The sequence below is a fragment of the Microtus pennsylvanicus genome, chromosome 7 (genome assembly GCF_037038515.1).
Source record: "Microtus pennsylvanicus isolate mMicPen1 chromosome 7, mMicPen1.hap1, whole genome shotgun sequence".
Classification (NCBI taxonomy): Eukaryota; Metazoa; Chordata; class Mammalia; order Rodentia; family Cricetidae; genus Microtus; species Microtus pennsylvanicus.
Window position 1 is genome coordinate 27680512 of NC_134585.1, and position 13710 is coordinate 27694221.

Sequence of the window (13710 nt, forward strand, 5' to 3'; positions counted from 1 at the left end):
CATGGGGTTATTCCAATATTTTTTTATCTGTTGAGGTTTGTTTTGTTACCTAGTATGTGGTCATTTTTTTTTAATCAGTCTACTCTTTTTGGTGTTCTGTAAGCTTTTTCATGGTTTTAAGGGATTTCTTGATTTCTTCCATTGTTTCTTTGAGAGAATTTTTCATTTCCTCTTTAAGGGCCTCAAAGATTCTCCTAAAGTTTTTCTTTAGGTCATTTTCTTCTGCTTCATCTGTACTGGGGTGTTCAAGTCTTGCTATTTTAGAGCCACTAGTTTTTGTTGATGTCGTGTTGCTTTTTGTGGTGTTAAATGTCTTCTTACTTTGTCTACCCATCTTTTCCTCTGATTGGTGTAGTTGGGACTGTGTCTCTGGTGATCACTCTTCCAGGTGCCAGTGGATCCAAGGCTCAGATGGTTGCTCCTTGTGGTGGAGTTGGGGCCACAAAGCCAGTCACCCTGGGCGTCACTTGACATTCCTGGAGGTTGCTGCAATCTTGGAGGTCATTCACGCTTGCTCCCATGGAAGTCACTAGCTTGGGCCTCTTCTGCAGAGGTCGTTGGCTCAGGCCTGGTGCCATGGTGGTGAATGGCTTGGGCCTGCTCTCGTGGATGTCCCTGGCTCAGGCTTGCTCCCACCGAGGTCATTTGCCTGAGCCTGGTCCTGATGAGGCCACTGGCTCGGGCCTGCTCCCACAGAGGTTGCTCACTTGGGCCTGCTCCTGTGGAGGTCCCTCCCTCGTACCTGCTCTGGCTGAGGTCTCTGGCTGGGGTCTGCTTCAGTGGAGGTTGCTGGCTTAGGCCTGCTCCAGTGGAGGTTCCTAGCCCGGGCCTGCCCCTGTGGAAGTTGCTGGCTCAGCCTGGTCCCACAGAGGTTGCTCCCTCATACCTGCTCCGGCAGAGGTTGCTCCGGTGGAGGCCACTGGCTCCCTGGGAATGGTGTTTTATGACAGCTATAGAAAAGTAACTTAGCCATAACCCAAAGCATAAAGTTTCCTTGCATCTATACATAGATTACGGAATAAATTATTGGTTTACACCTCGTCATTTCATGTTCACTGGTCTACTTTCTCCATGGAATCAGGAACTGAAACACCTCACTCAACCCTAAGATACACAATACCAGGCATTTAAAAATATATAGGAACTCACATTTTTATGTTTTATTTCACAATAAGGAAATTAACTAAGTTATTAAGCAACTAAAAAGATTAAAGATGTTTCAGTTCATAAAACACACTAGTAAAAATTAACCAAAAGCAAGGGAGAGTTTTGTCTTTGCAGTTATTTTTTGTTGTTGTTCAAAATGGCAAATTACCAGAATATTTTCAAAGTTCCTTGATTTAGAACTTCAGTCTTCAAATGCAGTAACATTAAGATCCCGGCTAAGAAATCAGTCATTTAAGCTCAGGGCTGTGCTCCTGACACTGAAGAGGTATAAGCCAGAGGGCTGTGGTGAGGCCACCTCTCAAAAGTGCTTGCCCTCCCTGGGGTGGGGGTAGGGGGTTCGCTGGTGACTTTAGGTCATTTGCCCTAAGTCTCTCAATCAAGTTTCTGCTTTGTCCCATTTACTCATTATTCAGGAATACTTGGGGATGTGCATCTTCATGTCAATCAAGATGTCTCAAACATGGCACCATTAACTGCCCTTTGATCACAAAAGGTGATCAGGCTGGGCTGTTTGAGCGCAATGAATGCAATGTAGAAAAGATTATGCTACACACAATGATACTTCCTGAAGCAGTTTCTCCAGTCACATCAACTTAAATGAGTATTTTCCCATTTCATTTGTTTTGCAAATGACAGATCTGCTCAAGATAATTTTATTCAGTTTATTTAAATAAGGACAGGGCTACTTAAAAGACTATAATACAAAAACGTACATTACAAGGTCAACCTTTTCTATACTGAATTACAAAACTTACACAAGCATTTAGTAAAAGCACACTTAAAAACATGTTGACCAATTAGTAGCAACTCAACAATGCTCAAGTTCCACAGCAGTATGTAGAGGAAGCTCTAACACACGGGACGAGTTAATGTACTGGCAGTTTTACTTAATGTAAGTTTTTAAAAGATTCAATGCTGTTGAATGAGTCTCTACATCAGTTTTAGAACAGTCTCTCAAACTTAAGTCAACCAAACTAGAATTTCAAATAAAAACTTGAATTCTGAAGATTTTAATACCAGCCTCATGGCAAGAGTGAGCTGCTCTTCCAGTGTCTGGCAGCTGTCTAGACCAGTAAGGCTACTTTGGAAAACTATGCTGCTGTAACAGCCTTTGGGAAGCAATTTAGTGCCCTGGTGCTACAGGGCTCCAGATTGCAGGACCCACACAGTGGTCTATGATGCCTCAGATGTAAGAGGACTGGGGTCAGACTGTCTTCACCCCTTAGTGAATGGAGTAAGGTCACAGACACAATACAACTTGCAAATCTAAGTCTGAAGCTGAGACCTAGAGAAAAAGTAGGATGGGAACGAGAGTAGGATACACACAGGTAGGAGAAAACACGGCCGACTTGCTGATGGCAGATGTGGTACCTCTTGTACCTCACAAGCTACCCACTGACTCTACTGCCATTTGTTCGCCCAACCCAGTAATCAGAACAGCTGGCCTCACTGGGATACAGAATAAGAAGCAACACTAACCCTATGTTAGTAAGTGAAGTTATTCCAGAGTGGCTCGGCACTCACACTGAGTCCTTCTAACCCACACGGAAACACTTCAGAACAAGACTCCCATGGTTGCTTCTCCAGATTCCCAGGACTTAGCATGCTTCAACACATGGAGGAAGCCAGTTCTACGATCCCCTTAGGAGGCACAGAGCCCTGTGACAGAGGGAGTACGTAATACACAGAGCCTGGTTCAATGCTTCTCCACCTCTCAAACTCAAAACAGCTCAATAATATGCTGCTATATGAGCGTAGATGCTGAATGTTCGTAGTATAAACTTCAATTTGAAGCAACAAGGTTACACAGTTCAGCTGTTATTACCAACCTACTCTGTAAGTTAAATATACAAATTAAAAATTAATTTCACTGAGTAACTAAAAATAAGTTCCCACTGACTTAAAACTGTCAAATGGCTAACTCTCTCTTCAAAGAGAGAAATGCCAGTGGAAGCAGAAGGGTCAACTGAATATAAAATATAATATGTCATTCTACTCTAAAAGCTGCACTTTTAAAATCTCCCTTGACAACTACATCATATAGGAGCACAGTTCCCATCAACAATGTTAATTAATCAGCCCTGCAGATAACAATATATTTAAATTTTACTGTAGCATCAACAACTCATGCAACACTTAATATGCATCAAATTTGTCTTATGTGTACAAAGTCTGGAAAAAGAGCAGAACACTAAAAAACTACAGGGTTGATGTCTAAGAACAGTACGTACCTGCAAGGCTGAATTATGGTTTGTAAGGCTAGTCAATAACTGATCTAAAACGCTTGTTTTAACAAATCAAAAAAAGGAGATGACCCTAAGGTCTACCAACAAAGTAAACAATACAATCTCAAGATTACACATGAAAAAGGTATAAAGTATCTTTGCTTTTAGTTAGAAATATAAAGGGGGGAAGCAGATACTAGAAGACATGAATGCAAAGCAAATAGTATGTTTTCACTTGCCATTATTATACAAGTGGATGATGCTATTTGCACAAAAGTAACCCTGCATGGGACAGTCCTGCAGGAATCCGGATTATAGCACAGGAACCTCGTTCAGTTAGGAGTCCACGTCTGTGCTGCACTCTACAGTGAATCCCATTCCAATGGCCTGACAACAATGACTGTCCACTCCCCCCTCCCACTGCCACATGGTCTGGACCTTCCTAGTGTCTACAATTCTCGCACCCTCATCCCACGCATCAAGTGCTGCCTCTCACATGATCACCCAGCCTGAAGACTTTGAAGTCAGTCTCATTTTAACAAGGTAAAGATCAGAAGAAACAGCTGAACTCACAATGACACGTCAAGACAGACAAGAAAAGAGCAGGCAAGACCCTGCATGACAGAACATTCTAAAAATGCATGAGCAGCTTCTGAAGCTGAGAGGGAAGTGACAGCAAGCCCTGACGTTCCTCCTGCCTTCCATGGGACAACGTGGCACAAGCATCGAAGAGCAGAAGGCTTTTCCAGCAACACCATCAACACTTTCTAGGTGAGCCCTTCACGAAAAAGGTGGTAATATTTCCCAGAATACTGCGACCTGATATATGCTTTTGCTTGGGAAGAGAAATTTATAAAGGATGTATACAAAGTTATATTTAAAAAAAAAAAAACTTTCCTAATTAGGACATGAAAATCAGGACATTTTAAGGAAGGAAAGAAGGGATGGGGAAAGGGAGGGACAATATTTTTATTTTTCCAAACCTATTTTAAACCTCAAGAAAATCCCACAGTGATCAGGACCTCAGTAAACACTGTGGACTCATCTGAAAACTGCAGCTGTAGCTCTGGTGACTTCCCAGAGGTACCCTTCACGGCCAAGTGACATGCTGAATCTTCCTCTTTGTTTCTGGAGGCTTCAGGGCATTCTGGAAGACAGGAGCAGAACCAGTTTACAATGACAGATGCCTCAGAACAGCTCATAGGGACCCTCAGGGGTGGCCAAGGCTAAGCCACTACAAGAGCTCTGCTGCCACCTAGTGGGGATGGTGCTCAATTAAAAAATAAGTATCTTCTGGCTCCCATTTGTCTATTCTGGTTCTCAAATGTTATGCACCAGTATCACATGCACACACACACACACACACACACACACACACACACACACACAGCGCCTGACCCTTATCCCACAGTACTACCATTAACTGCAGAAGATAGAGGGACAGACCTCTCTTGGCTTTCTAGAAGCTCTTACAGTGACTCTAATGGGCAGAGCTGAGAAGTCTGGCTGCTGCAACTTGCCTCTTCCCCACCTAGCCCACCACCTTCACCAACACCAAAATCTAAACTTCGTGAGAAATGGTGACTAAATATTACATTTCTAAATGGTACACATTCATAAACATACAGAGATCATAGCAACATAAATGTATAGGCTCACTCTTATAGCAACTGTATTTCAGATGTGGCTTACTTTTCTACCTTTCATCCCACATTCTCCTCTGTCTTACAGGTGGTTAACACAAGCAGGGGCAGACTGGTGTGCCATGTATGCCCTGTAATCAAAGCATGGTCTACCACCTAACTGGGAGCCATGCACCCATGACTCATGTACAAAGTCCAGGCACCCACCCAGACACTTCAGTGTGGCAGAACACAATGTATGTGAGAGACTGCCCTCAGAATTCCTCTATCCTTCCAGAGTAAAGCAATTTGGTGTTTAGGGAAGAGCAGTCTCTAGGGTATGTTTAATGTAAATACAAACAGATTTAAGGCCCAGACCCAAACACTACTGCATAAACGAGCTGCCCCAGACGGTAGCATTCTGAGCCTCACTAACAAATTAATATTTAGCTTTTTAATCCCTAGACAGAAAGAGAAAATTTTAGAAAATCTGTCTTCCTGCATTCATTTTACATAGAAAGAAATGCAGAGAACTTTCAAAAACAATAATCATTGTAGATTTTTAGATTCCAGGATTCAAATATATAAGCACCAAGACATAAAAGCCAGACTACTGTGGGTGGTGGTGGTGTCCACCTTTAGCAGGTGGATCTCTGTGAATTCAAGGCCAACCTGGTCTACAGAGTGAGTTCCAGGACAGTCAGGAACACACCTGTCTCAAAAAACCAAACCAAACAGACTACCGCAGAGTTGAAGGGCAGCAAGGGGCACTGTAGACAGTAGAGTCAAGCATTCTCAAGCTACTGAGCCTCAGAGACGCAGCACCCACCCACCCTGGAATGGCACTCAATGAGTCATAGGGGCCCCACCCTCTGTTCCTCAGCTCGGCTCAGCCAATGAGACCTGCTGTACTGCTACCAGTAGTACCTACTGGGACAGACTGAGAGGCTGGGGAGGGGAGGGAGCATTCTCTCAGGGCTTCAGTGGGTTCTGTGTGGGTGGATCCACTAAGTCTTCCCTGCTTCAGGGACTGGTCTCAGGGTGACCCTTTACAACATCATAGTAAGGAAAGAGGTGTCAGCTTAACTATCAAAATTCCATGATAGTTTGACATGGAGTCAAATTTTAAACTCTAAACTGTTTTCAGATCTTAATCCTTTAAACAGGAAATAGGCTTGTTTTCAGCACCCCATCCCCAATAAAAGGCAAGAAGCACAGTTGGCTGACCTGGGGCTGCAGAGTAGGTGCTTGGTGCCATGGTCAATATGAAAGCCACCCCACACTTACCGTGGTCTCTGTCTCTTCCTTAGGAGCAGCCCGCTTTAATTTCACGGGAGTAGTTCCCACAGGGGACAAAGGCGGCGACTTCACAGGACCGGAAGGACTTTTCCTATGTGTTAAGTCATGGTTCTGTTTAGTGTCATTATTATTGTGCTCCATTTTATTGTTCATAGGCAAATTGGCAAACAAAACTAGGGGTGAAGCCCTGGAAGAGGAATTTGGTAACTTCTGCAAGGCCTCCCGGGTAGAGCCTGTCTGGGCGGGAGGCTTGAGGCGCTCGTCCGCTCCGTTCTCTGTCCTTTTCACTTTGATGCTTGTGCTTGTTGAGCTCCCATCGAACACAATGAGGGGTCTTTTCCTTAATCCGTCCACAGCACCACTCCTGAAATCAGAGAGACATTCGCTTGAGAAGCACCTCACGGGCTGGCAGATCAGAACAATAAGCAACAAAATTTACTGACCAGACTGAGGTAAACGGAACTATTGGAAATAAAACTTACAGGTCCAAAGCAACAACTTTCTAGTGCTTTAAAGTAAAAAATATTTCTTTATAATAAATTCTGTTATCTTTTATAAAAACATTTCTAAAATGTGAATGGGATGCCCCTCATAGTCTTGGGAATTGAATGCTTGATCTCCATTTGGTGATGCTGCTTGGGCAGTTTAGGAGGTGTGGCCGTGCTAGAGGAGCACCTCAGTGAAGGAGGCTGTGAGAGTTAAAGACTCCTGCCAACTGGGTTTTGATCCTACTGCACGTACCGGCTTTGGGGGAGCCTAGGCTGTTCGGATGTTCACCTTACTAGACCTGGAAGGAGGTGGGAGGTCCCTGGACTCCCCACAGGGCAGGGAACCCTGACTGCTCTTTGGGCTGATGAGAGAGGGGGAGTTGATTGGGAGAGGGGGAGGGAAATAAGAGGCGGTGGCGGGGAAGACAGAAATCTTAAATAAATAAATAAATAAATAAATAAATAAATAAATAAATAAATAAATAAATAAATGGCTCCTGCCAATCCCAGTTTGTCCTCTATTTCCTGTCTACAGTTCAAGATGTGAGCTCTCAACGGTGTCAGCCTGCTGCAGAGATCCCATCTCGGACGCATCTTTCTGGAACGGTAAACTCCTCTTTCTACAAATTGCCTTGATCTTGGTGTTGTATCAAACAAATAAAAAAGTATGGGAAATAAATATTAATTAGCTCCACAATAAAAAAGAGCAGCTTATTGGTACTGCTATCCTGACCAGGCAATCGCACTCAAATTATTGTTTTACAAAGAGAAACTATAAAACAGCAACAAGACTCCCACAGTGGTAGCTCACAAACAACAAAGAGAAACTTTATTGTAAACACCAAGTGTCTCTAATGTCTGGACACTTTATAATCAGTGATTAAAATATCTGTACAGTTTTAAGTATGAGGTTTGATGAGTCATCATGACCACTGGTTAATTAATTGGTGCATCTGAAGCACAGGACTGAATATTGCAGGAAATTATATTTGTGGATTTAAACACGTAGCATAAAAACAAGGTATAGAAGATTTCAAATGGTAGCCAGCACAGGGCACTTGCAGGGAATGGAGTTTGCGGGGCTGGGCACCGCTCTGGATGAACAATGGGGTAGGGATGAGTGAAAGCAAAGGCTGGGGCTGTAGGGACGCTTCAGTAAGCTAATTTATTGTTTACAGAGCACAAGTACTCTAGAAATCTGCTGTAAACTAAGAACATGGTGTTTACAGACCAAGGGAGCAGGCTCATACCGTGAAACACAGCCTTATTCTTCATTCAGGCATGGCGAGGCCTCCATGCACACCCTCATCTAGGTCAGTTACATCATCTGAGGGAGGGCGGCATTATGGAGCCACAAGGCTCTAGGGCAGTGGTTCTCAATGTTCCTAATGCTGTGATCCTTTAATACAGTTCCTCATGTTGTGCTGACCTCCAACCATAAAATTCTTTCATTGCTACTTCATAACTATAATTTTGCTACTGCTATGAACTGTGATGTAAATATCTCTGTTTTCCATAGGTCTTACTGGAAAGGGTCCTTCAACCTGGGTTGAACCAAGGTCGAGAACCAAGGGTTAAAAATCACTGACTCAGAGACTCGTGCCGTTTGGAGTTTGCTCTGCTTCCTGTGTGAAGCTTGAGATGTGAGCCCTCAGCTGTTGCTGCCACCCTGCTTTCTACAGTGCTCCCCCTGGGATGGCGATGGATCCTCTGCCCTCTGGAGTCATAAGCCAGATAAACTCTTCCTCCCAGAAGGTGCACTGGCCATGGTGCTTTACCACAGCCACAGAAATGCAACTAACAGACTGCGTGGGCAAGTTAGGGCATTCCTCTGGATCTCAGTTTCTCCACACAAACAATAATGAGTTCAACAAAACAGGACACTTCTAAATCCTTGCAACTATAACGCCCTGGTTCCAGAGCCAAACTGTAAAGTTCTGGGTATGTGCATGAGTGGAGCTGGGGCAGGGGTCATATGGGGCCGGGTGTCAGACCCAGACCGTGTGCGCTGTCTAGGTAAATGTTCTACAACTAAGTTGAAACTCGGCCCCCAAACCACTAATTGTTAAAATAGAGGCAAATCTTTTCCAAACAATACCCAGGGGCTGTCATACAAAGTTTAGCTTTGAAGGAAAGTATGATCAGCATTCAAAGTTTTGTTTATTACTAGGACAAGTGCTGGAATGTGCTAATAGCACTGCTTGAGTTTAAGAATGTAAACAAAATGAAAGGTATATGTAACAGTTCAGAGGCTTGTGAAAGTTATACTAATGTGTAGCTTGTACTAACTGTAGGGGAAGCCCAGCCAATCACCTTGCTTGAAGGGCGGGATCCCCTGAGGCTATTATTTACTTATAAATATTGCGGGTGTGCTCCCTGCCTTCCCTTCTGTTTCCTGCTCTTGGAACCTTGGTTTTGTAAGTTATTCCCTTCTTCCCTTAATAAAGCTGATATTAAAGCTAGCCTGATTAATCCTATTTGCTGGTCGATTACGCCGCATCAACTAACATCTAATCACTTCTGCTCAAAAGCAAGACTACATTTGTATTCCTTTTCCCCAAGACTGAGAGCATACATATATCCAACTACTCACACTGCCCAATGACCTCAGCTAAGAGACTCATGAGGGATCAAAACTACTGATCAAGTTAGACTTACAGCCTCCCTGGCTCCCCATCCCTCCAGTCCTCACCCTACTATCTCTAGTGCATTGCCTATGACAGAGCCTTACATAGAGAGTAGAGAAAGCCAGAGTAACTGATCTATACCATTACGTATTGCACAATATATACATAATATACATAATACATATTAGAGCAAACACTCTTTAGAATGCCATCCTCACCAGGTAATGAGTAACATTCATTAATACTATGTAATTCTTTTAAAAAATAATTTGCTTACAGTTTTATGATAGTTTTCCTGAAACTTAAGTCTTTTAAGAATTAAATGACAATGCCCAAAGTTAGGTAACAGACTCTTTGTTTCCACATTAGTCAAGTCTTACCTGACTCCTCTTTTTCCTCAAAAGTCAACAAATACTACTGGTTCTACCTACAAAATACATCTAGACCCTAGCCCATCCAATCACCTACTTTAGTCAAAACTATCATTTATTGCCTGGGTTACAGCACGGCCTTCTTCATCGAGTTCCAAAACCATTCTTGCAACTGCCCATCTTAACTACCCAGTTCAGTAAGGAGAGTGGTCCTGTTAAAACACCGTCTAGTGCGGTCACCACTACCACTGCCTCAAAACCTTCTCAGTCTCTCATCTCAGAGGAAAGCGAAACTTTCCCAAATCCACAGGCTTCACTTGAACCCACAATCCCTACTATTCATTCATAGTAGATGTTTTACCTCCATCTCTTTCCAAACCTAGTCCTGATACATGGCGGGCACTCTGCAGTTCCAGGTTCTCAGAGTGGAATGAGACAAATCTCTACCTCGTACCTTTCTACTGAAATGTCACTCTGTGATGAAGCAGTTGTTGGCCACTTTACCCCAAACTGCCATTATCTCCCTATGGTTTACCTGTCTCCATAGCACATTATCTCAAGGAAAGCATGAAAAAAGGGATGTCAACACTGTCGGCTACAGCAATCACAGTATTTGGTGTTCCATTAACAATTACCAAATGAATGTCTTTTGGCGGGGGGGGGGCTATATTTATCTGGTAGAAAAAAACAGAACAAAACAAAAACAAAACCCTTCAGTCATGAAGGATTGGATGAAGCCGTGAAACCTAAAACCACTAGAAAGTACCTTTTGGTCTCAACTTTTCCTTCATGTTGTTCTCTTTTCTTTTCCATCATCTTCCCCCATCTATTCTTTGGCAACTCCCTCTGAGGCAGTGGTATGGCATGCTGGACGTAAAGGTCAGTAAGGTTGTCTTTGTTTACTCTTACATCATTCTCAACAGCTATGTTCTTCTGTGGGAGAGGAAACAAAAATTATCTTAAAACAACGTCTTTTATTTAAAAACTACCTATCTGCATAACACGGTAAAAAGCATTATGCTGAAATAATTATCAAACTATTTTCACAATTATATCCATTTAAGAGTCCTATGAGGCATTATTAGATAGGGTATTAAAGACCCACTAAACTCCACAAATATTAAGTTGATCTTAGAGTGGTCACATGCCCTCACTGTAGAGGACTTCTGCAGAACTGTCCGATTCTAGTAGAACAGGACCATTACCACCGCCGCCACCACCTCGATCTACATGAAAATGGGGCATTATCTGAGGAGCACAGACAAAAGAAAGGTACCATCCAATTCTGTCCATAAACTACTTTTGAGTATGATCATCAAGATCAAATTGGTGGGGTAGGATCTCAGTCTCACCCTGTGTTTATTTCTCATGTTTCTTTAATGTGGGGGGGTGGGCACCTGTTTTTGTTTTGTCTTGTTGGTGCTGGGAACTAAACTCAGTTCCTTTATGCATGCCAAGCACTGTCTTTACCGTGGAGACCTCCCCACCCCAACACACACACACACACACACACACACACACACACACACACACACACAGAGAGAGAGAGAGAGAGAGAGAGAGAGAGAGAGAGAGAGAGAGAGAGAGAGATATTTTTCCTGTATTGCTTTTTGAAATGAGAGATCTCTGTAGAGCTTTTTGAAATGACAGAGTCTCCTGCATAACTTTTGAAATGAGCTTAAACTACTCCTGCAGAAGGCAACTGAACCCCCCATTTTGACGACAGTAACAGAACACCATGCCCTACCACATTTCCACCGTTCAACTCACTGTCCAACCACACAAGCCTAAATAACCCCATTCTCTCGCATTCCCCAACTTCCTCTCAACATCATCAAGTACACTAATGCAAAACACATAGCAAAAGCTGGAGAAATGTATGCTTTGTAAAACTGAAAAAAAAAAAGCCAGCTGACTAGCTTGACTACTCCATTTTTAAAATATTAAATCATGTCTCCTTCATATATAGTGTATTGCTGACCTTCATCTTGAATTCACTCAGGGGTGGAGCACCCTGAAACTCTTGCACAATATTCCCAGAGGATGTCATTTGTCTGGAAAGCACTGAAAAACTGGCTTCTAGCAGCAGGGCTTAAAACTTGCTGTTCTTAGCAGGGTGGCACAGGCCTTTGATCTCAGAGGTTAAAGAGAGGCAGGGGCAGGCAGATCTCTGTGAGTTCGAGGCCAGCCTGGTCTAGTAAAACAGGCGCCAAAGTTACAGAGAAATCCTGTCTCGAAGAAAAAAGTGCTGTTCTTGGGTCAAGAGCAAGAACTAGTTAAAATGCACTTTCAGGGCACATCCGGAACCTATTTAATGAGACACTGACGATGGAGCTCAGTATATGTTTCACTAAGACCTCGCTAATCCTGGATTGCTTAAAAGCTTCAGAACCACGGGTTAAAGGCCACCTTTAAAATAACGTCTGGGGAACTGCAGCTAATGAAACATAGGATAGAGGAAGAAAAAACATGGAAAACAAAGCATGTCACATAAAACTCTAGCGAAAATTTCATCAATTTGGATAAAACCGATCCCGTTTTTCTTTGATGCTTTGCTTATTATCTTAGGTCACGCCAGCTTGTTGCAGGGGGGAGCAAACCACGAGAAAGCCAGGTGCCTTAAGTTCTCCTAACGGTGACCGTGTCCACATAGCGATCCTAGGAAGTAAGACTCTGGGACTCTCTCTGGGACTCAGTTTCTGCGTCTCTACGGGAGGCGAAAAGCTGAGTAACAGACTATTTCTCAGATGCTCTGGATCCAGCCCTGGCTGCACCAGACTTCTCCCGTCTGTGTCTTCCCCCAGCCCCTCTCTTCCGTAGGCCGTTGCTTGCACAGAGGCAGCGGAGGTCGTCTGAGACGCCCTCTCCGAGCTACCGAGGATTGTTCTTGTTTTTTTTTTTTTTCGGGGATTCCAGCCACTCTCTCGAGGTTTCCTTTGGGGCTGCGAGCTAGGCAAGCCCCACCGGATCTGTGTGGGCGGGGAGCGGCCACGAGCCTCCCGCAGGCCTGCCCGTCCTCCCGGCTGCCCGTCGGTCCTCAGTCGGGCCCGAATGCCCCACCTGCTCCAGGGTGAGAAGGAGGAACTCCTGGGACAGCAGCTCAGGGTGCAGCAGCAGCTCGGCGTCCGTGCAGCTGCGACCGCCCACATCCCCCGCCATGGTCGTCGCCAGGAGACCCCTGGCCGGCTACCCACAAGGCACCGCGGCGGAAGCGTCGCGGAAGTGACATACGGAGGCGGGACTCCGGTGTCACTCGGCGCGCCCGAGCCCTGATGTCTTCTGCGGAGGGTGGAGTGTGGGGCCGGCTGCCCTGGCTGAGGCAGCTCAGCCGAGAGGATGGGTTAGGATGCCGAGCTCAGGGGCAGCCAGGTCTGGCCGCGTCGGAAACACGGAAGGCGAAGCCACCCGAGCGGGCGGCCATTGGTCGCGCCTCCTGTGACGTCCCATGGCAGAGGCCGCAGGGATTCTCCCCACTGCTTGGAGAGACAGAATCGACCGAGAGGGCGGAAAACCCTGACCCCAATTGGCACGTCCTTCTTTTCGCTTTTTACGATGTCTCTATCGTTGATGACCTAATTTCCCTTCTACATAAAGTAAGCCCGATATGGCCAGGCCATAGAATTAATTCTCTGTAATCCTCGCACCTAAGCACCCAAGTTTTGTTCCCTGGAACGATACTTTAAAGCAACCAGCTCACACATGAAAAGTGACAACTAGCAGAAAAAGTGGCAGCGACACAGTTATTCCGCAGAACAGCCTGGTGTATTACTAGGAGGCTTGTTTCTCGATTGGGAAAAATGAGGCACAGAAAGGGTAATTGGAATTCACCGACTGACAGTAGCGAAGAAGCAAGCAAATTGCCTCTGCGCTTACTAATAATTACAATGAAGTAATAGTTTTTACTTAAGACA

At 44.4% G+C, this 13710-nt stretch overlaps 1 protein-coding gene across 1 annotated transcript; it reads right to left on the minus strand.

Annotated features, from left to right (window-relative positions):
- Positions 1-1815: 1815 nt before the first annotated feature.
- Positions 1816-13237, minus strand: C7H2orf49 (chromosome 7 C2orf49 homolog). Its single transcript, XM_075980271.1, has 4 exons — positions 12860-13237; positions 10566-10732; positions 6302-6677; positions 1816-4539 (listed from the first exon to the last, which is right to left on the minus strand). Exons 1-4 carry the CDS (start codon positions 12956-12958, stop codon positions 4483-4485), a joined length of 699 nt encoding a protein of 232 aa, XP_075836386.1. The 5' UTR covers positions 12959-13237; the 3' UTR covers positions 1816-4482.
- Between the last annotated feature and the right edge of the window lie 473 nt (positions 13238-13710).